This window comes from Lynx rufus, unplaced genomic scaffold (assembly GCF_022079265.1).
Source record: "Lynx rufus isolate CCGP_SWC_20201006 ecotype Redwood Valley unplaced genomic scaffold, mLynRuf1.p SCAF_1, whole genome shotgun sequence".
NCBI classification, from domain to species: Eukaryota; Metazoa; Chordata; class Mammalia; order Carnivora; family Felidae; genus Lynx; species Lynx rufus.
The window spans coordinates 157,817,985-157,841,930 of NW_025814823.1; the positions used below are offsets into that span (position 1 = coordinate 157,817,985).

General features: G+C 36.3%; 1 protein-coding gene across 1 annotated transcript in view; it reads right to left on the reverse strand.

Moving 5' to 3' along the window:
* The window catches only part of ELL2 (elongation factor for RNA polymerase II 2), a 71,754-nt gene that overhangs the window by 40,769 nt on the left and 7,039 nt on the right, over positions 1 to 23,946 (reverse strand). Inside the window, exon 2 of the mRNA XM_047089356.1 lies at positions 13,034 to 13,081. Coding sequence (XP_046945312.1) covers positions 13,034 to 13,081 — 48 coding nt within the window. The remainder of the gene's footprint in view (positions 1 to 13,033; positions 13,082 to 23,946) is intronic.

Below are 23,946 nucleotides of genomic sequence, written 5' to 3' on the forward strand. Positions count from 1 at the left end.
GCAATTTAGCAACAGTTATCAAAAATTTTAAAAACATTCATATGTTCCAACCCAGTAATTCCGCATCTAGGGATCTAACCTGAAGAAATCATTAGAAATGAAAATAAAGATTTACACAAATTGGTTATCAAACCATCACATCATGGTTGTATAGAAACTATGTAAGTAATGGGAGAATAGCTAAAGAAATGTTAGTTTATCTATAAAATGAAATGTTAGGTAGCTATTTTTTTTTTTAATTTTCAGTGTTTTTATTATTTTTATTTTTGAGAGAGACAGAGTGTGAGAGGAGTAGGGGCAGAGAGACAGGAAGACGCAGAATCCAAAGTAAGCTCCAGGCTCTGAGGTGTCAGCACAGAGTGTGATGCAGGTCTTGAACTCAGGAACTGTGAGATCAGGACCTGAGCCGAAGTCAGATGCTTAACCGACTGAGCCACCCAGGTGCCTCTAGGTAACTATTTAGAAGTAACTTTTCCTATTTTGTGACATAGGAAAATGCTCCTATGTTAAAAAGAAAAAGTAGGATATTAAAAAGCAGCAAATACACCGTGACTACAGTTTTTTAAAACTTAGGTGTAAATGTAAAAAAAAGACTAGAAGAAATCCAGCAACACCAGCTGTTTTTCATTGTCAGGACGTTTACTCATCTTTGTCCTTGTATGTACTTTACATACAATCCTAACATGAGCATTCATTTGTTTTTCAATCAAAAAACAATAAAGACTGCTTTAAAAATAATTAGATTTTAAGTTACCACAATGACATTTGCCCTTCATGACACTATCACTTTAAATATATTTTTTTTAATTAGAGATTTTTTTTTATAGAATTAGAAATCGTGAAATGTAAGACTATCCAAAATTAATCCTGAATGCATGATTATCTTATGCTTCAAGTTCTCTATGAAGGAACAAAACACTACCTTCCTTAAAAAAAAAAGATAAAACAAAATACCAAGCCTCCCTAGAACAAACTTATGAATAACTGTGGAAATGTGAAAAACGGAACATTGTTAAGTACCATCCCTCATTCCTAACCTGTGAAAACTGACTTCAATGAATTACCAACAAGAGAAAATTAACAAGCATTCAAAGAATTTCTTAGTATTAATTAGTAGAGTATTACCATATTTGTGAATATGGCTATACCTTATATTCTCAGTCCAAAATAATATATCCCCAATGTTAATTTATTGAATGATTAAACACTAAGCTGTGTAAATATTATAAAAGATTGCCCCTTTCCTCTATGGCTACTATAAGTACCAACCCTCTAATAATACTACGGGCCCAATTTAGTTATCCTACTGCAGTTTTCTACTGCATTCTGAGTTTATTACCTAAAAATCCCTAAGGATTTTATCTTTTTTAAATTCAGCTGACTGCTACTTTTCATTCCCATAATTTGTCCTTTCTAGACAAGACCTATTCCTAGGGCATGTCACAATACTACTGCTCCAAAATGTCAACTGTTAACGCCAAAAGAAAAGTGGCCTTTCCTCCCATACCCTTGTTAACACCAGTAAGTCAGCTTGTACCTTCTTTCCAATGGGGAGAAAGATCACAGATGAAGAGAAAACTTTCTTTCTCTATTGATAGATGACAAAGCAACTCTATCAAGTAGTTGACGAGCAAGATATTTAGCTGGTGTCCAGCTATAGATAACTTTTCAAGACCTGCCTTCTTTATTTTCATTGTCAACATGTTTTTTAAACCTTTAATATTCAGCCTTTCTCCTAGATTCTTGACATATTTAAACTTGGCATCTCAAAACATTTATGTTTATAGAGTGATTAGGAAATACAAACATATACATATATATGTATAGCTCATGTAAATTACTAGCAATGACATTTTGGTGTAGAGCATTTCATATTTACTTTGTAGGTTTACATTTGTGTTTATGTATTTAAAAAAATAGTATATATAGGATATCTTATTACTTACTGATTAACTAGGAAGATGAAATGACAACTTAAAAAATTTCTTACCTACATACATGGACAGTCTTGCCATTTACCACTTACATGTTCTTTTATACCCACTAGGAAAGTAATATAGCCCTTTAGAAGGGTCTAGAATAATATGGCCTATACTTAATTTTTGGTATTTCATTTTGGTAATTTTTTTTGTTGCTACCATAAATGAGATCATTTTTATGTTGAAATTCTAATGGCTAGCACTTAGAGAGGCCAGTGATTTTTTTAAAAATTGTATTTATCATTTATTGGGCATGTTTCATGTGCCAACACATTGCTAAGCTCTAACATTACTGGACAGTGGCCTATGTAATTTGTCTTTAGATGGGAGATAAGGCCAAAGAAATGATCCAACAAATAACAGGCATTTCAAAATCTGCACTCATATACATGCCTTCCTACTAGCCTCCATACACAAACCATCTTTGCTCCTAATGCCAATCTCTCCTCTGAGCTACTATCTCTCCAACCTACAAAGGGGCACTGCTCTAGCAAGTCTTTCTTACATTATCAACTTTTGCTTTCTACTAGATCATTCCCATCCATTTACAAATGTCCTGTTCTTTCTTCCATTTTGAAAGAAACGTCTCTTCACTTGAGCCACCCAATGGTTTTAAAAGTTATTTCTCAAGTGACTACTTTACTGGAAGAAATCCTTAAGTTTTTAAAGTTTTTTACTTGGTGTACTTGGATTACCTGCAGTTACTGGCAAACTTATCGATTATCCATGGTTTTTATTTCATTTTCTTTTCCATTACTGAGCATTCTCAGAACAATGTTATATTACAGAGAGAGTAGTGGGTATGTGTACTTTATTGCTAACACTAATAAGGATATTTCTATTGTCTTATGACTAAGTGTGGTAATTGGCTATTAGTTTGATAAAGATATTTTTAATCGTGTTAAGGAAGAATTCATTCTATTCTCTACTTATTGCCTTAAATTTTAATTCAGATTTAATACTGAATTTTTATCAAATGCCTTTTGGTATCTGTTGAAATAGTTCTGGATTTTCTCATTTAACCTATAAAGATGACAAATCACATTTAAGGTTAAGGATAATGAGAACAAACTATGTATTATTTGTTTCTACAAAATAAATATAGCTTGAGAGTCATGAAGTTTGATGATAAAATGAATACCTATGAAGTCACTGCCCAACTTAAATACATTAGCAATGATCTATCTAACCATGTGCTCCACACTTATGCCTGCCTTTCTCTATCAAAGGTAACAAATACTCTAACTTTTATGATGATCATTCCTTTTTTTGCTTTCAATAATTTTATCACATGTGTGTATACTTATACAACATATTAATTTTGCTTGTTACTAAGCTTTATAAACATGCTGTGATGCCATCTGCAGTCTTCTGCCCACATGAGATTTTTCTGTTGTATACTCTTCCACTGAATCAATATGCAGTTTATCTCTATTAGTTTGCCATTATTCTTAATTAGTGTGAACAAAATTTGGCAAAAGGAGCTTCAAATTCCCTAAATGTTAATAATTAAAAGTACCAACACACATAAGTATTCATAAGTTAACCAGTATTTTTTTTTTTTTTTAATTTTTTTTTTTTCAACGTTTATTTATTTTTGGGACAGAGAGAGACAGAGCATGAACGGGTGAGGGGCAGAGAGAGAGGGAGACACAGAATCGGAAACAGGCTCCAGGCTCTGAGCCATCAGCCCAGAGCCCGACGCGGGGCTCGAACTCACGGACCGCAAGATCGTGACCTGGCTGAAGTCGGACGCTTAACCGACTGCGCCACCCAGGCGCCCCAAGTTAACCAGTATTTTTAACAGTTAAAAAAAAATAACTCTTTAAATATAGCTTTGTACCAGAATTCCATCTGTAAATACACCTTTCTTCCTTCTTACTACTGAGTTTCCAAGTATAATTAAATCCTATACAATGTCCTTTGGAGTTGTTTCTTGAAAATCCTTTTGTTCCAAATTCTCAGATGCCACTGATTCTTAGAAAGCTCCATCCTGACAGAATGAGGTATGGATTATTACCTAAACATCTCACGTATAGCATGTCCCAAACAAAACATACCCCTGTGCCTCCTGTCTCAATCTGGTTTTTTAATCTGTTTTGGGTTTGTATAATACTCCCATCATCCAACCAAATATTCACCATAAATATGGAGTCTTGACTCCTGCTTTACATCCTTCCCAAATAAAAAGAATAAGTCAGGGAGGTACTGAATATGCATGTTACAATGTAAGTCTGACTACATGGTTCCCTGGCTAAAATTTTTAAAAAAGAGGATAATCTGCTGCAGTGCTTTTTTAAACCATAGACTGTGACTCACTGGTGGGTCATGACGTTAATTTAGTGGATTGTGACTATGATTCTTTTAAAATGAAATAGAATAGAATATATCAAACTACACAGATAATAAATATTGTGCTGTGAAACTTCTGTTTCAAGTTAGGTGAATGAATACACCTGTAGTGTAAAGGTTCATAATGTGAAATGTTTTTTCTTACCATGAATTGTTTCTAAATGTGTTTGAAAGCAGTGACTGCAATAGGTTCCACCCAGAAAATAATGAAAACTGTGAACCTTCTCCTGAGAACAGAATGTACATACACACCTTTACATACACATATTCTTATCATGTTCTTCATTATAGTGAACATAGCTATCATAAGAAAGCCTAGGGAAAAAATTTTTAAAGTCATGATTTCCAGACCTCATCACAGACTCTCAGGAAATTTTATAAATAAGAAGCATTGATCTCCAAGGTAAAATTAAAATTCTTTAAGAAGGTGGGAACATTTGATAAACCTGTTTACCACTTTGCTCATGCTGAACTATTGGACTGAATGGCATTTTCTTCCTCTCTGATCAGCCAATTCCTGGTAATCCTTCAAAGCCCAATTCAAACATTATTTCTTCTCTGAGACCTTCCTGACTTTTGCTCTTCCTCTTGCTGGTTGGGGAGGTGCTCAACAAATGTTTACATGAATGAGAGAATGAATAAAATGCTTGGTAAACATTTATTATAAGCAGGTGAGGATCACTGTAGTGATGAGAACAGGCTCTGGAATCAGATGCTAGAGTGGACTGTAGGCTCCTTTATTCACTAATTTGTGTGAACTTCAAAAACTAACTTCAGAGCCCTGATATGTATACACACCAGGAAAATGAAAGTATCTGCTTCACAGCATTCCTGTGAGGATTAAACTAGAGTAATATATGTAAAGTGCTTAGTATAGAGTACTTAATACTAAATATTTATTGTAATAAATATTAATTTTAATTGTAATTATTGAAAAATAATTCAAATCTAAATTTGTTTTCAAAACAAGTTACTTTTATAAGACTTTTAGCTTAAAAACAAATTTGAGATTTTAGCTTCAAATTTTTGTTCCTTCCAGTTTAATTTTTTTTTATTTATTTTGAGAGAGGCAGAGAGAGTGAGTGCATGCACAAGTGGGGGAAGGGCAGAGAGAAAGAGAGAGAGAGAGAGAAAGAGAAAGAAAAAGAGAAAAAAAATATGTAGGGTTCGATCTCAAGAACCACGAGATCAAGACCTGAGCCAAAATAAAAAATCAGACACCTGACAGACTCAGCCACCCAAGTGCCCCCGTTCCAGTTTAAATCACAATTCAAGAATGGTTGTAAAAATATACTCTTCCCTATAAACTCTCCAAATTATCTAACACAGGGAGCTAACCATGGAAGCTAGTCAAGGGTGGGGTCAGAAGAGAAAACTTTTGAAAAGATTTTATTTAGATAAAATCTTATCACACAACACACAGACACTAAATACTTCCACTGCTCTGCTGTAATTCACTGAGTCTACAATGCCAGCAATTGTAAGACTATTTATGATTTTATGTGCTACCACATAATATAAAATGCTGACAAACTTTGACACAATACTAAGATGCCAATGAGATGCATTCCAATTCCAAAGACATTAAATGTTAAAGAAAATCTCAAAACACTGTTTGAAATAAGATCTAGGGCTTGGACATATTCTACTAAATTGTTTTTCTTGCTTATTTAAATTTCGACTTTTAAATAAAGCTCTTATAAGCTCATCTTGTATGCCTAGAATAGTGTCTTGAACATAGTAAGAGGTCAAAAGATATTTAAGTAATGCTCATGATCCAAATTTAGGGGTGGTTTGGCTCTAAGAACCACAAGGTATTATAGAATGGCAAAATATTATTTTCCAGGCTTAAATGAGTGCTATTTAAAAAAAAAAAAATTAACATTCATTTTTGAGAGACAGAGCTTAAGTGGGGGAGGGGCAGAGAGAGAGAGGGAAACACAGAATCTGAAGCAGGTTCCAGTCCCTGGGCTGTCAGGTCAGAGCCCGACCCAGGGCTTGAACCCACAAACTGTGAGATCATGGCCTGAGCTGAAGCCTGATGCTAAGCCACTCAGGCGCCCCAAGTGAGTGCTATTAAAGTGACAATTTCTGTAACATAGGTGACTCAACTTCACAAGTTTCAGTTTTTGGTGGGAAACAAAAAGGCAAAGCCATCAGTGGCAGATTTTATTGACAACCAGATGATGTCAGTTAGGAACAAGAGCTGGCATTTCAAAGTCCTATTTACCTTTGTCTACACAGTATCTGCTGTGGTGCCTGGTACACAGTGAGTATTCATAAATACTTATTGAATGCAGACAGTAAGCTTAACTCACTGCTAAGAATGCAATTTATGGTATTTGTGGCTGCTTCAGATTTCAATCATAGTTCCAATTGCTGCTTTCCAAAGTAACTGCAGTTTGGTGAAGGACAGAGCAGAATGCCTTCATTCCTGTTTGTCATCATATTTCGGGAGGCTTGTCCTGCTGCAGCCTACATTTGAGTCTGTGTGAGGGTGTGGTAAGCAAGCACTTCGAGATAGTTTCTGCACGTACCACAAAGTCAAAGTCATCTTCCCACCCTCTGCCATCTTGCACTCTTCCAGAGCAGGGGATGGGCCTGGAGCCTGGTGCCTGTAGTGTTACCCAGCCATCATGTGAGGCATGGATGGTGAATTTAGCTCACTGCTCTCCTTCTTTAGAAACCCTGAAGCTAGTTCTTATCTAGAAGAAAAGGAGGGCAGAGGTGTGGCAGTATAAAATATACAAATTGGTCAATTTACAATAGCTTCAAACTGTGTCTGATTCAATTATTGTGTGAAATAAAATAAGTTTCTACAATGTCAGCCCATATTCCTGGTGAAATGAGATTTTATATAGGTATAAGTTTTATGTCATATATTATATGATATGTAAAATTATCATATGTTATATATAATATAATCTTATATATGGAAGTTAAATATTTCTTTCAAATTAAATTATTGTATTAATGTCTTAGTAAATTAACACATGGTTGAAGAGTTATAATTCAATCAAATATTAAAATGCTATCTATTCATGTCAACCACTGTAACATTAAAAAGATTAAAGCACTAAATTGTTAAAGCACAACTGCCATTACAAAAAGATATAATTTTAACATCCTTCTAGTATTAATTACACTCAGAGCTGAGTGTATAAAGGTAGTTGTTAGTCAGCAACCTTTGAGCAGACTGACTAAACACAACCATTGGCCAAATCAGTGGGCTAGCCAAACCAAAAACAGCAGGGGAAAGCAGTCAGAGTACAGGCGTATCATCTAAGAAGGAATGGCAGTGTTGGGGATTTATTTTTATCTTTGCTGCTGTTTCAAACGGATAGTTATCTTTGCTTCCCAGGTATCAAGTACGTTAGAGAAGGGTAGTCTGCAGAAAGCATTTGTAGGTGGGTTGAAATTGCCTACTAATTTCAAATACTGTATAATTTAGTTTTTCAGACCTGATCTCCCCAGCCCCGCAAAGAAAAATAAGCAATTGACAAAGTATTTCTGAATGCTTACAAGAAAATGCAACCCTCTGTTCTTTAGGGTTAATGACTCTACTGCAAGAGTTTTATAGCATTATTCAAGCCTTTAAAGTTAGCAGTTAAATGCTGATTTAATCTTCAGAAGGTCACAGTGCCTTTTGGAAGACATACATTTTAAACTTGTTTGGCTGGCTATTCCTTGTTCATTCCTGGAAACGCATGTGTGACTCACTATTTTACAGGAGACACTACATGGTACTTACAGAAAATATTTTCTATTTTCAGGTCTCCTCTTAAAAATAATTTCTAGGGGCGCCTGGGTGGCTCAGTCAGTTAAGCGTCCGACTTCAGCTCAGGTCATGATCTCACAGTCTGTGAGTTCGAGACCCGCATCAAGCTCTGTGCTGACAGCTCAGAGCCTGGAGCCTGCTTTGGATTCTGTGTCTCCCTCTCAATCTGCCCCTCCCCTGCTCATGCTCTGTCTCTCTCTGTCTCAAAAATAAATAAAAACATTAAAAAAATAATTTCTAAATTATGTATGCTAAACTAGCTTCTATTTTCTAAAGCCTCTGGGACTGCTGATTCTGAAGTAACCAATTTTATTAGAAAATTTTGGAACATTCTCACAACAAATACTGAAGTCTGGAATCCTATTTACTGTGACAAAGTTAACATTATTTCTCACTGCCCTGGGGTAGTCATTCCCTGGACATGAGTCCCTGAGGCTGCAGCCAAGTGCACTCTGCAAGGCCACCAAAGGCCCATGGGATGTGGCCATTATTTGCCATTGAAAACCTTGCCATTTCAGTTTTTATCTGAATGATACCACAGATTTACCTTTTTATGTATATGTACATAGATTTTAGTAGGCCCTCAGGAATTTTACATACCTATCACCAGGATGTGATATTTTGCATTTAATGAAATCTTTGTTTAAAATGCTGATTCATACCAATCAGAAATATACACATAAGCCCTATTTCTGACAGTACCATTTATTTTTTTTTTTCAACTTTTTTTTTTTTTTTTTTTTTTTTGGGACAGAGAGAGACAGAGCATGAACGGGGGAGGGGCAGAGAGAGAGGGAGACACAGAATGGGAAACAGGCTCCAGGCTCCGAGCCATCCGCCCAGAGCCTGACGCGGGGCTCGAACTCACAGACCGCGAGATCGTGACCTGGCTGAAGTCGGACGCTTAACCGACTGCGCCACCCAGGCGCCCCAACCGACAGTACCATTTATATAGAAGTTCTGAATGGAAGGTTCTGGATAAGTCCTACATTATTAATTCTTTCCTGAGTATTAGTGTATGTATATGTGTTTGTCAGACTCTGAGTTCCCTGAGGGCAGAACCCATGTCTTACACATCCTTGTATCTTTGCACACTAAGCACTTAGCAAAGTACTTGGCACCAGTAAGGACTGAAAGAATGTGCAGTAAATAAGAAATAAATAGCACAACAAACCTTTTAGCACAACCATTGATTAGAAATGTGTTTAAAATTAGGTTAGCACATAACTGCATCAGTGACAACTGCCATCACTTAAAATCATGAATTCAGTTGCTCCCAGTGCCTTTCCTCTCAAAGCTGTACAGTATACTGGGGAGAACTTCCCCTGATGGTGTCAAGACATACACCGTAACTATGCTCTGTCTCTGTTGCATCTTTAGACAAGAAACTTTCAGCAAACATAAAAAATACAGAGTGTCGTTTTTAAAATTTCACTGGAACCAACACTTTTGGAAATTTTTCCCCTGCTACATTTGCAGAATCCAGCTAAAATACAAGATAACTGTATTTCTATATTTCTATAAAAATACAAATGATTTGTATTAAAGCTTACCTGACAATCAGGAGATGGCTTTTGGAAACCAGGTACATTACACCAACACAACTCTCTGAACATTATAACTTAAAACACCTTATTACTATAGCCCATGTGAATCTTTCCTGCTACCTTTTCTGTTCAATTAGAATAATCTATAGAAATTTATAATCCTAATAAACCTTTAGTTATGAGTTTCCTAGGTATCATCAGAACTGTGAGGATAATTGGTTGATCCATACCCTTCAGAATCCACAAGGCATTTTTGGCTGATTTATTCAGCTCCTGATATTTATGAGTTTAGAAATCATACTCAACTGCTCCCATAGATATTTCCTCATCTTTCTGAATCCAGAAAATGCCTTCAATGACCACTCAATTTACTGAGCACCCTCTTCCACTAAGAGAAAGGGATGAGATGGATTGTGAAAGACACAATTTACATTTTTTTATGATATAAAAGCTGCAGGCCAACTGCGGTGATAAAAATCTAGGTAGTCAATGGTTCTCAGCATTTTCACTCCTTAACAGCATACTGCTATAGTTTGTTTAATGTTCCAGGCTACATTTATTTAGAGGAAAATTCAACCTTAGAGAACATGTTCAGGCACAAAAATAAATATGCTTAAAAGTTAACCTGCCAAGACCTAAATTCTGACCTTCTAAAGACATTACTGAGGCAAGAAAAATCCTATAATTAGTTACTAGGAACAGCAATAGCCACACCGTGCTTAGCATCAGGGAAATGAATTACTCTTAACACTAAATGTTCACTTTTGAAATGATGTTTTAACAGTACTTCAGTTATGTTTCAAATATGCATACATTTGACACTACCATGATAGTTCATGTCTATTTCCAATCACATATGATGTAAAAAGACTATAAATTTCTTAGATTCGCCAAATCCTTTCTAGGAAAACTTTCAAAGTTTCTGAAACACTGTATTAAAATATAACTAAAATTTCTCATTACGAAAAACTATCTTTTGTGGGAAATCTAAATTTAAACCTTCTTAAAGCCTTCTTAAAAGTTCTAAATATTTTCCACATAGGAAAACTGTAAGCATACTTCTTCAGAGCTTTTAAAGCAATCAGCACAGGCAATGTTAAATTATCATGGCTCTCGAGAATAACAGAGGAGCACTGTACATAAGACCCTCACATTTGTGGCTCTGCGTACTCCCTGTAGGCTGTGCCAACCCACTCTCTCCCCTGTAATGACTCTTTGTTTTTACTAAGTCCCAAAAGGCTGGTGAGAGCTCTGCAAAGAGAAGGGGGGGAAGGGTGGATGGAATGCAGCTGCAGGCTCAGAAACAATGCTGAGTCCATATATTTTGTTCCCAGTTAGAATAATAAAAAGGGGGCCACGGGTGGAGGTGGAGGGGTAGAGGAGACAGAAAGCAAAGTAAGCAAGGTAGGGCCAAGTATTCCATTGCTCTCAGTCTACACCCTCCTGCACCAACACCGGACCCAATCCAATAGCCATTCATTTGGATTAAAAAAGCTTATTTGTTAAAATTCAAACACCATTAAGATTTAAACCTATCAGTCATTTACATCTAAGTTATCTTTATCAGTGAACTACACCCAGGCAAGGAATGGAGTAAGGAGAGAGAATGGAGCTAGCAAAGATACACTGTGGAGGCCTAGACACATGAGACAGGAAAGCTTGGGGGAGGCAGGTAGGAGAATTCAGAAAAGGATGTCCAAGTTCTCAAATAAAAACAGCCACTCTTGCAATGGTGCCTGGGGCCTTTTTGGGGGCAACTGGGATGCCAGAAAAAAAAAAAAATTCTTTCGAAGACTGCTAAAAGCTGCATGTGCCTGAATCAAGAGTTTGGAAGGCTGCACATGTTGGTTCCTCATTATTCAGTCTAACTTGATGCCTCCCTTCTAAGAAAATGTTCTTGTCTTGCACTTCCCTGGCCTTCATGTCCTGATTGGGAAAACAAGGAACTAAGGGAAGAGGCTGATCCCAAACAAGGTAACAGCTGCTAGTGAGGGAAAAGCAGCTCAAACGTTACTCTCTTCTCCCAGGTCTTGCCCTCTCATCTCAGATAACCTTTTATCTGAAAATACTTGAATCCCTCCAGGGCTCACAGACTCAGGCCTGCCTCTGGAACACCCTTTCAGATATTAGTGATACCATTAAATTTTGTGAGAAAACTTAAGAAGCCTTAAGTAAACAACCAAAACCAATACCTCAAAAATAGAGTCAGCAGGTGCTAAAGACCACCTATGAAGCTATAAAACAAAATTCAGAAGAATGCTAATAATAATTAGGATCCTATTCATGAACACTCAGTTACTAGGCAGAGAAAGAAAAACAAGACTTCATTGTAAAGCTATCATGTAGAAGCAAAGCTCTGACGTCCACACACAAACACTTCCTTGAAGTTAGCATTACTTAGAAGTACTCTCAGCTGGTATTGAATGATATAATTAATCTCTTGACTCTTGAAATGTTTTCAAGTTATAAAGTTTAGAAAGACTGTATTTACATTGAATTTTTGCATTTTGTGACAAACAAAAATTCACAAATGTAGATCTACAATCTATTTATAAATGTAGGAATACGATCTCTCTCCCTCAGCTTGCACTTTTTTTCTATAGCTCTAAATCCATTTACAGATATTCCAAATCTCCATACTATAGTCAATATATAGACACAAATTCAGAAACACATATTAATTTAAGGGATTGGATGATTGAGTCTTTATTATTAAACATTAATAAATAATGTAAATAATGTAAATAAAAAGTAATAATTTTAAAATAATACTGAACACTCCTGTAAAGTTTATCATCCAACATAAACATAAAATTCATAGATATATTTTATTAGGAGTTTATTATGCTTTTAAATGCAACAAAAAAAAAGACAGTACTTTGCTTATTCTGTGTACTGGAAAAACTCAAATTTCTTTGTACATTTTGTTTCTTAGTATGTATAATCCAAGAAATTAAGTCTACAGATAGCAAAAATTCACTAATAATAACAATCATGTAATCAGAACTTGCCTGAAATTAATTCCTCTTATGTTTGGTCAATTGTGGTAAAAGAAACAAACAAACAAACAAAACGTTTCTCATAATACTGACTCATGTGTTATACTTCGAAACAAGGTAAAAAAAAAATCCTATTATTCATGATTTAGGGGGGAAAAACTACTCTCAATAAGTCTCTGAATTATTTTTTAAATAAATCAAGAAAATATAATTCAAGTGTATTAAAGGTGTCAGAAATTTACATTTAGTCAGAAAGTTCACAAAATATGAGTGATCTTATATTAAGAGGCACAAATGAAAACAAATTTTAAGAGTTTCAATATAATACTATGTGAGAAGAATATTAGATTTTCTTGCTACATCAGTAAGAGTACTCACCCCTTGGAGCCCTTGGAACTGAATTGAAGGTCGAAAAGGAATTAAATTCTATTAAAAGAAACATAAGAAAAAAACAGGTCAACCTTGGTTACTGTGTCACAGAACTAAATGTTTAAACTTTAAATCTGTGTATCTGGTCAGTGCTATAGTCTGTGAAAGTATCTTTTCATTATATACTTAGTTTACATATCATCATATTAAAATGCCTTAATGAACAATACCACACACACTGTTGACATTTCTCTGAATCACACAACCACAGGTATATTTTGGCAGTGTAGTCAGGTTTTTTTAAATGACTGACACAATTTGGCAAAAAATGATGGCTACACTAACTCAATGTTACATTAAAAAAACGTATCTTGCTTAGTTTCTAAATATGTTTTTAAAAGGGGTAATGAGAGGGAAGAGCTAATTGGAAGAACTTTATAAAACTCTAACAGGAGGCTATAAATGTAAAATTGAAGTATTTGATAATGAACTGTGGTTCCCAGGTTCTCACAATTTACCAGAGGTTAGTTTCTACTTGAGGGTCAAACAGATAACCAGTTTTCTCACAAGGTTTTCACCAGGAGAATATAATTTCTAGAACAATTTCTTTTTATGAGCTTTGTCCTCCTCATAACTTTAATAGTTTATCATAGAGTTGTGTATTTAGAAGAAATGCGGTAATTGTGAATATCTGCTGTAGTCTCAGGCACGATTTCCTGTATCCAAAGTCACCAGTATGTTTCTCTACCAGAATGCTTTTCCGCACTCATGTGAGGCTAGTTGTAATTTCCTCCTTGACTCTTTGCAACCCAGAAGCTGTCTTCAGCTCACCACTGGAATTTGAAATTCTCTATCAATGTCATCAGTTCTTCTTGGTCAAACAAATGCTAACTTCTCTCAATTTTCAAATCGCTCACTTCTCTTTTGGAGATCACAACTTCCTTACACTTAGAGACACCAGTCCTCCTGGTTCTTTTATCATGTCTTTCATTTCAAAAGCAGTACTCTTTGCTTTCCGCTTTCTGGATCCACTCTCCCTCCTGGAGGCTCACCTCACCTGTTTGGTGATGACTTTGAATCTCTATTCCTCAATTCTCTTCTCTCCACAGCTTAGTACTTATCACTGCCCAGGAACATTTTGCATTAGAAACTCTTAATAACAGCAACACTGGCAAACTAACTTCCCTTCCCCAGCCCTCCCTCAACCAAAATGGCACCGGTTTCCTACTTTTCTGGCAAGGGTACTTCTATCTTTTTGGTTCTCTGGGTTCGTAACGTTAAATTTAATTTCTAGTCTCTTTTCCCTCACCCCAACCATATTCTATTAGGCCATTATACACTGCTAGAATTACAGAATTCTGAATCATAGATAATACAGTCAAGGCGTATCCCCCACCAGCCCTGCATCCCATTAATAACTAAATTGGCACCAGAACCCAGGACTCAATCCTATTTTGCCAGGCTCTTTCTTCTACTACCTTGTGCTCCACACACATCTGCTATGGGAGATTCAAGAGTATGAGGGCCCATTCCTTCATGCCAGAGTTCACAATTTAGTTGGGGAACATGTGAGAGAATGATTAAATACTAGGTTAAGTACTACTAAAAATTCTCAAAAAAGGAGGAAAGAATATGGGTTAGAAGAAATACTAGAAAAGACAAAGAGCTTATGGAAAAGATGAATCTTAGTAGCAATTTTGAAAAAAACAAATTCAAGGAAAGGGAGTGTCCTCAACAAAAAAGCAAGGACACAGGAATGGATATTGTGTGAGCAAAGGGCAGGTCTCTGTGTGTATACAGAGTTCTTTCACACTTGAAATACAATACAAAGGATGAGAATTGGACCTGCCTAATCTTTCCTTGACCTCAAAATTTGTCTTCAGTTTTAGCTTCTATACACTACAGAATAAATAGGACAGTAATTTAAATTTCAGATCTCAGGATTTCAAAAGGTTTATCACCCTGTGAAATAACCCTGCCCTAATCTCCTCTATTACTCCCTCAGGGATGGTCTTTAAGTCTTGCCTTTGACAAGATAAACAATTGGAGGGGCTTCTAATTTTTGGAATAACAAAGTGAGTTGCTGAAAGAAGTGTTTCAGGGAAAGCAGCTCTTTCCGTCATGTGTAAGAAAGAGGGAGAGAGATGGATTGAGGCTAGGGAAAAAGATTAGACATCAGTTCCAGGGGATGCTTTATTTAGAAATACTCTGGTGATAAAGGCCTAAATTAGTATGACTTCATCCACAGCAAACGAGATGGTGGAATGAGCAGACTTTCCCAAGGAAGAATGATAAAATGTGCTGAAAGCTTGAATATCAGGCACCAAAGGAAAATGAAGCAAAAGTGGCTTCAGGGCTCTGAATCTCTGGCCAGTCAGCCCCAAATCCCCTCATATTAGGCTCTTAGTCTCTGCTTTGAAAACCCCTGGACTGTTTCAGGTCCCTACCACTGAACACCTAGATAAAGGCCTTCCTTCAATTCCTTCCAAATGCTGCCCATCATTCAAAGAACTAGCAGAAGCTCTCTGGGATACCATCTCAGCATAGCACACAGGCTGCAGCGGGTTCCTTCTCAGTGGGCTCTATCAAAGCAAAGCAAACTCCTCCACTTGGAAAACAGCCTTTCCATCTACAGGACCAACCAGTTTCATCTTCCACTTCCTCTCAACTGTGCCTCAGCCACTTTTCTCTTTCTTTTTCTTTTTTAAGATTTTATTTTTAAGTAATCTCTATACCCAACATGGGGCTCAAACTTACAACCAGGAGAGCAAGAGTCACATGCTCCACTGGGCACGCCAGCCAGGCACCTCTTCCCCTCTATTGTTACCTCCTTCCTTTCCTTCCAGATGGCATACCTTCCCAAACACTGTTTTGTCAATCCATAGTAATAACGTATTTAACATTCAAGTTTCAGCTAGGCCTTCCTTTGGATAAATCAGGAATCAAAGACTCAAATGTATTTAAGGACCCAAGGCAGATAAATGTGGAAGAGACAATGTCATGCAACAAGGAGTGGCAAGTACTGGGAGAATAAATGCCCATCTCAGAAAGGATTCAAATTTTAAAATGTTAAACCTTTCCCATTCAAACCAAACACTGATGCCACCATTTTGCTAACTCTGAAATATGCCCACTTTGAGCTAACTCTCATAAGCTGTTGTTTTTCCAGATGCCTGTGCCTAGTAGGGTTCCAAAACATTGGGGGGTGTATTATTTTCATAGGCTACTTTACTCCTGGTTGTTATGATACAGAGGAGTCTAACACATATTTAACTTATATGTATTTACATTATGCTCAACTAAAAAAAAAAAATCTATTGTAAAATCATTTTGGCCATGTTCCTTTTATACTACTTTATAGCAGTATACTACTATACAGATATATTTTACAGGTTACTATTCATGATTATATAGACAATACAATCACACTTTATATCCATTTGGGAACTTTCAAGAGTAATTTTGACTTTAACCAGTTTTTGTTTCAGGACTTGAATTTAGAACCTAACCTCCTGACATACGTATAGCTGTATCTGTCTTGCATGATTCCTCAACAGAAATGATAACTTTTGTTTAGTTTTGTAATGCGTTGGGCAATTTTTATAACCATTGTCTCAAGTGAGCCTCCTAAAATCAGCCCTGGGTGGTAAGAAAATATCATTGTTACCCATTTCAGAGGGAGATAAATGAGTCTCTAACAAGTAAAGGGCATTACCCATGGACACCAACCTAGTGATTAGCAAAGCTGCACTTCAAAGCCAGTCCTCTGAATCCTAAATACAGAACACTTTCCTTTCCTTCTCTTGTCTCTGTTAACAGGTTACCTTCCAGTGCTGAACATCTAAAAATTCTTAAATGCTCATTCAGTTCTGGCATTTTGTTTCCAAGGAAAATGAATTTCATAAAATCATTAAAATTTCCAAACTTCAGTTTCTTTTTTTTTTTTTTTTAATGTTTATTTATTTTTGAGAGAGAGACAGAGCATGAGCAGGGGGAGGGGCAGAGAGAGAGGGAGACACAGAATCCGAAGCAGGCTCTGAGCTGTCAGCCCAGAGCCCAACCATGGGGCTCGAACTCACAAACTGCGAGATCATGACCTGAGCCGAAGTCGGACGCTCAACTGACTGAGCCACTCAGGCACCCCCAAACTTCAGTTTCTGAATAAAAACTAACCGATAATATTTTTTTGCCATAAGGAACATGTATAATAAAGGAACATATACAAATATGTGTTATCATTTTTCATTTAAAAAGTAATAAAACCCTCATCTATGGGATAGTTATGGGTGCTTATCCAAACAGGACAAACTAAGGTCACAGTTACTGAAAAATTCATTTAAGATTATCCAACAACCCAGAGGAGAAAAATACATAAAAGAAAGGCCAATGCATTATTGATTTTAATCCTGATTTTAGACAAGAAGATGCTACTAAGTTACCAGATGTTACTAGCTCTTGAACACTTTGAAAATGCAACAAGAGGAGATAGTTAGAACTTTATACCACTTATTATGTATGCATCTGACCACTTGTGTTAATGGGATAGCTACCAGGAATAAATTCTAAAATTCAATACCGTTATAAGTAAAAGTCTCATGCATGTTAGTTTTTCTAAGTGTTCTTTAGCCTAAGTTTAACCGCACAAACATGACCTCAATTCTGTTTTAAAAGATAAAGCAATTACAGGTGATAAGGCATGTTTTAAAATAAATGTTTAACTTACTAAGTACATTCCCATTACAAATGAGTTTCAATAAGGGCTTCAACTTTTGATTTTTAGCTTTTATTAGATATACACACCAAGTAGCTCATTTGAAAATCAAGTAACTCTAGAGTTTAATTGAATAGTGGTTGAGCTATAAGTAAGAAAGTGATCTGGTATCTTCACCCAGTCAAGAAACAACATAGACTGAAACTGGTTAGGGAAACTCCTTTAGACAAATGGTTCAACAATCTCATAAAGGTGGTGTTTTGTAGTCAAAAGGTTTTGTTAAACTCGTAGTTGTTTCACTGTTTTTACAGCCCCTTGAATTAATCTTCTGTACTTCATAGGAAATGTAGGACGTTCTTAAGCATAGACTAGAGTGTAGGCAACACTAAAATGCTCAGAAGTTTGGTTATACTCTTGATATCTGCCCATTACAAGCCAATTCTAGTGAAACAAAAACTTCTCTGTGACCAAAGAAATCTATGCCCATTTATATCCAGAAACTATTCCTCACAATATATCAGGTCTATAACAGTAATATGTAATTTCCTAAGTAATTTTATTAAGGAACCTTAATTTGCTGCATAATATTCATTTCTGACATGATACTTAGAGGGTGGGAGAGAAGGAATAAAGCTAAGGTTTTTTGGAGTTGCATAAAACAAAGTTTTTTATCCTATAAAAGTTGTTATAACTATCTCTTCATTTTTTATATATTGCTTATTGACATAGACAAACTAAATCTATGGTTACTTTTACTCTATCAACCACTGTTGGTTTTGTGAATATGCAAACATAACAAATAGCATTCTGGGCCTAGAAAAGAGTGATTTCTCTAAGAAACACATTATAGAGACCTAACTCTATTCCCCTGGGTTAGATGTCTACTTGAAACATCTCCAGCTTTCTTTCTGAACCCATTGTGGGTCTCTGACTTAACTGAAAGTTAACTTCAACTTTTTAGCAATCAACAGACATTTATTAAATACTTGGTATTTATCTGAGTGCCTAAGGTGCATTATAAGTCATGATAAAGATAGTGCAAAAAGATTCAAAAGTCAAATGTAATTTCGGAACTTTGCCCAAACCAGAAAACTTTCTAGAAATGGTGTCAAGTGATATTTTAAGTGGAATTGCTTATACCTACTTAGTTACTGTTTATTTAGTGCTTAAAATGTGTCAGTCACTATAATCATTTTTACTACCATCATCAGGAATTCTAAGAATACTTTTGTGGGGTAGATACTATTATTTCCAATTCTCAGTTAAGTCCTATGAATTACCAAAGGTTACATAGCTAGTGAGTGGCCTGGGACTCAAATACTGGCCAGTCTCAATTTAAGAAATGTGCTCTTACCTACCACTTTATACAGTAGCCTCTCTTGCCACTTCTTTTTTTTTTTTTTTTTTTAATTTTTTTTTTTCAACGTTTATTTATTTTTGGGACAGAGAGAGACAGAGCATGAACGGGGGAGGCGCAGAGAGAGAGGGAGACACAGAATCGGAAGCAGGCTCCAAGCTCTGAGCCATCAGCCCAGAGCCCGACGCGGGGCTCGAACTCACGGACCGCGAGATCGTGACCTGGCTGAAGTCGGACGCCCAACCGACTGCGCCACCCAGGCGCCCCATCTCTTGCCACTTCTTAACAATGGTTACATAAAATGTGAAACATCTAAAAGTTAGAAAATTAAGAATTGATAATAACTGATAAGCACTGATAGATTATTAGTTTTGTACTACAGCTTAAGGAAAATACCAAGTACTTGAATTTGTTGTCACTTATGCAAGTAAATAAGAAAATGTATTTGTGATTTTTCCTGGGATATAATTTATATAAAAGATCATTTTTCTTTCCTAAAAGAGGTACTACACCATTTTAAGAACTTTTTTTTTTTTTCATTTAGAAAGTCATTTTATTCTGTTCTTTAAAACATCACCTTACAGAGAAACCAAAGACTCTAATAATTATATTTTAACCACTGTAATTAAAAAAAATATATATCTACGTGGGGACAGAAGAAGAAAGAAAACTGGAGCTAAAGCAGGAAACAGTGCAGGAAATCAAACACTTGACCCTGAAGAAATCCAATATAGTTAGCGCTTGTCAAAAGCTGGTAATGTTTAGAAAGATACCATGAATGTAAAATTTACTGATAATTCAAAGCTACCTTAAATAAACATTATCTCCTTCTTTGCCCCCAATATTTTATTAGATGCTAAAAAAGAGTCACCAGGCTTCACAAAATCTAGTATTTTGCTTGGTGAGTCAATCCAACCTAACACATATGAGAAACCTCTCTGCAGATCTGGAAGAACAAGATTAAAGTGCATGTGCAATAAAGAATAATTTATTTCTGGTCATTATAGCATTGAAAAGAATGAAATATAAAAGGATTGTCAAAACAGTAATGAGAAGAGGTCAAAACCTAAACTAGTGAACACAATCCTTGTTTTTAAAGATAGCTTCTGGAAAACTGTAGTTATCTGGTGCAGGCCAAATTAAAAATATATATCTTATATTTTACTATTTCAAACAGTTATTAAAGAAACATAGAAGGCAAATCTAAACTGAAGAACCAGTTAAAAAGTTAGTTACTGTAACCAGCCTTTAAAACACCAATACTTGAAGCATAATATCCCATTATCTTTTTCCAAGAAAGTCTGATGTAGGCTTTGTGATTATATAAAAAGCTTACGTGTCAAATCTGACTATAAATGCAACTGAAGATTTCTTCCTTGGGATCATGATCTCTAGAACATTAAGTCTAAGCAGAAGCAATAAAATAAACTTGGGAGGGAAGACTGAGATTATTTTTAAAGTACTAGAAATTTATAAAATAAACCATCCAAAACATCCAAATAAAACATCCAAAACAAAGGGAGCCCTAAGAAGGCTTGAAATCAGGAAACTACATTTTCATATTTAATGTTGTTGTTGTTTTTTTTTTTTTTTTTTTTGAGAGGATGAGTAAGTGGAAGAGGGCCGGGAGAGAGAGGGAGAGGGAGAGGAAGAGAGGGAATATTTTCAGAAAGCTCCACTCCACCCCCAGCACAGAGCCTGGATCTCACAACTATGAGATCATGACCTGGGACAAAATCAAGAGAATCAAGAGTTGGACGCTTAACCAAGCCACCCAGGTGCACGCATACTTAATGTTCTAAAAAGATCACTCTGGGGGCGCCTGGGTGGCGCAGTCGTTAAGCGTCCGACTTCAGCCAGGTCAGGATCTCGCGGTCCGTGAGTTCGAGCCCCGCGTCAGGCTCTGGGCTGATGGCTCGGAGCCTGGAGCCTGTTTCCGATTCTGTGTCTCCCTCTCTGTCTGCCCCTCCCCCGTTCATGCTCTGTCTCTCTCTGTCCCAAAAATAAATAAAAAACGTTGAAAAAAAATTTTTTTTTAAATAAAAAAAATCAAAAGATCACTCTGGCTGCTGTGTGTAGGATGGACTATGGGGGTAAGAATGGATACTTGGGGGCTGGTTGGAAGTCCATGGTATTGGTCCTAAGAGAGCACGGTGGCTGAGACTAGAGTAGTGGTGAAGGATGGGGTTAACTTTTGAAAGTTTGGAGATTTATAGGACTTGTTGATGAATCAAATAAGCCCAGAAATGAGAAGAGAAATCAAGGATTATTAGTTGATTACTAGGCAACTGGTGACAGGTGCTGCCACTTACTGACATGGGGAACACTTCTGAAGATGTAGGTTTGAGGAGTGAAAGCAAGAACTGTGTTTGGATTTGTTAAATTTGAGATGTGTCTTAAACTTTGATAAGGAGATGAGGTGTTGGAAGTAAGTGCCTGGAGTTGGAGGAAGGTCAGAGCTGGAGATAAATATTTGGAAGTCATTAACATATGGATGACATTTAAATCTATAGGACTAGATGAGGTCACCTATAGAGAATGAATAGATAAAGAGGAGGAAGCTGGGATCTCCAACATTCAAAGACCAGTCAAACAGGGGATGGCCAGCTGAGACTAAGAATGGGCAGGGCGGTAAATCAGTTTCATAACAGGAAGGAGTGGTTAACAGGATGGAATGCTGCTGAGGTCAGGTAAGGGAAGAACAGAGAGATGTCCACTGATCTGAGCAACAAGGGACCTAGTCAGGTGTAATCTTACAGGTGTGGTGGAGACAACCCAAAGTGATGGGAGGTAAAGGAGCAGACACTGCTTTTCAGATACATCCTTAAACATCATCCTTCTCTCTTTAGGTGTTCCCTTAAACACAGACTTTATTGCAGTTATTTTTTCACATGTCTGTCTGTTTCTACTAAAGCACAAGCACTTTCTTGAAGGCAAGGACCATCAAGGACTTACTTGGCTTTATATCCTCACTGTGTAGTTGTGTGCCTGGCACATGTCTTAACATTTAAAGTGTTTGCTAAATGAATAAAAAAAATTTGGTAATTATAATTCGGACTCCTATCTCTTAATCTTTTATTAAAAAAAACTTAAGACACTCAACTAAGTTTCTACTATATGGATATATTTTCTGTTTCTCTGAGACATCATGGTTTCTGATAATGGAAACCAAAAACAATGATACTAAGTATAAGTTATTTTAAAATAGGCTAACACTTGGGGGTGCCTGGGTGGCTCAGTGGGTTGAGCTTCCGACTTTGGCTCAAGTCATGATCTCATGATTTGTGAGTTCGAGCCCCAAGTCCGGCTCTGTGCTGACAGCTCAGAGCCTGAAGCCTGCTTTGGATTCTGTGTCTCCCTCTCTCTCTGCCCCTCCCCTGCTTGTACTCTGTATCTCTCTCTCTCAAAAACAAAAATAAACATTAAAAAAGTTTTTTTAAATATGCTAACACTTAACTTTCCAGATAAGCCTATCTAGATCCTGAAGTATCTCAGTGAATCTTATCAAAAGTTTAAGCCTGGCTTCACCTTTGAATAAGCTCACTGTTGAGGGGAAAAGTCCTCTAGACAAGATTACCTCCATGAACCATGAACTAAGCACCCATACCTAATCCATTACAATGTATAGGTATAAGGAAAGCTTTATGTAGTAAGGATTATTTTTTGTTTTGTTTTTCCACAATGACAACAACAACAAAAAAGAAGAGCATCAAAGCACCAAAACAGAAATGGAGACAATCTGGAAGAAGTGAAGACACTGACTCAAGGCCTTCAGAATCATTTCAAAATGATGATTGAAAAGTAAATCCAGGTACTTTATACACAGTTTCTTAATGTTTCAATAATCACTAAAGACAGAAACCAGAGAAGGTATGATCTTCAGGTTATAATCAAATTCTATTTTCATATTATCTGTGCTTGATGATTGTCTAAGTGCAATTAATAGAGAAGGTTATTAAATAAAGGAAATGCAAACAAAATATAAATACAAAATTATAAACAAAAAATCCCTTCTCAAAACCAAAATTTCTTCCAATTAACACTTTCACCTTCCTCCCGAATATCACCAATCCCATTGTCATCCAAATTTCCATCCAAATGTCAGAGTTTATAGGAGACATATAAACAATATGGCATTGTTCTAGTCTAGCCTCAAACCCCCAAATATACTTCTCAAATATAAAACACCTAATCAAATCTAAGTCTCTTGGTCAACAAACAAGAGACTGAATGAATGTTCACTAAAATGGTACTCATCATATTTATGGCCCCTGTGCCCAACCCACTCACCCAACTGCTTCTGATTTCCCCTTTTTCTACTAAGAATACCTCTGGTGATGATGGCTAGAAATCTCAATTCAATCCTATTTCTTTAAAATATGTTAAAAGTCTATAGATTCAATTCATCTCTAATGTCTCCCACAAGCATCCTACTTTAGACTCCAATCATCTCTCACCTGGACCACATAATTCCTCCTAATTTGTCTATTTCCTTCCTGATTCATTTTATATTCATCATGTAACACTGAGGACAGAATAATCCTAAAACACACCTTCAAAACACTTTAGATTTCTACTCAGTGTCTCGTTAGTGTTGACAGAATAAAATTTAACCTGCTCCAATCTCCCTTTCCTCTCTTAAATCCAACTATATTTTTCTCCTATATTAACTTCGGGTTAAGTGGAACACAGTATTCCTTGGGACTCCCACACCCTACCCTAGCTTTTCTACTGCTGTCCTTTCTTTGCCTGTGTCATTCCCTCTGCTGGAGATATGGTCCCCCATCTAGTCCCTGCCTTGCTAAAATCCTTTAAGACCTGAGGATGTTTTTTAGACCAATAATAAGTAAGATC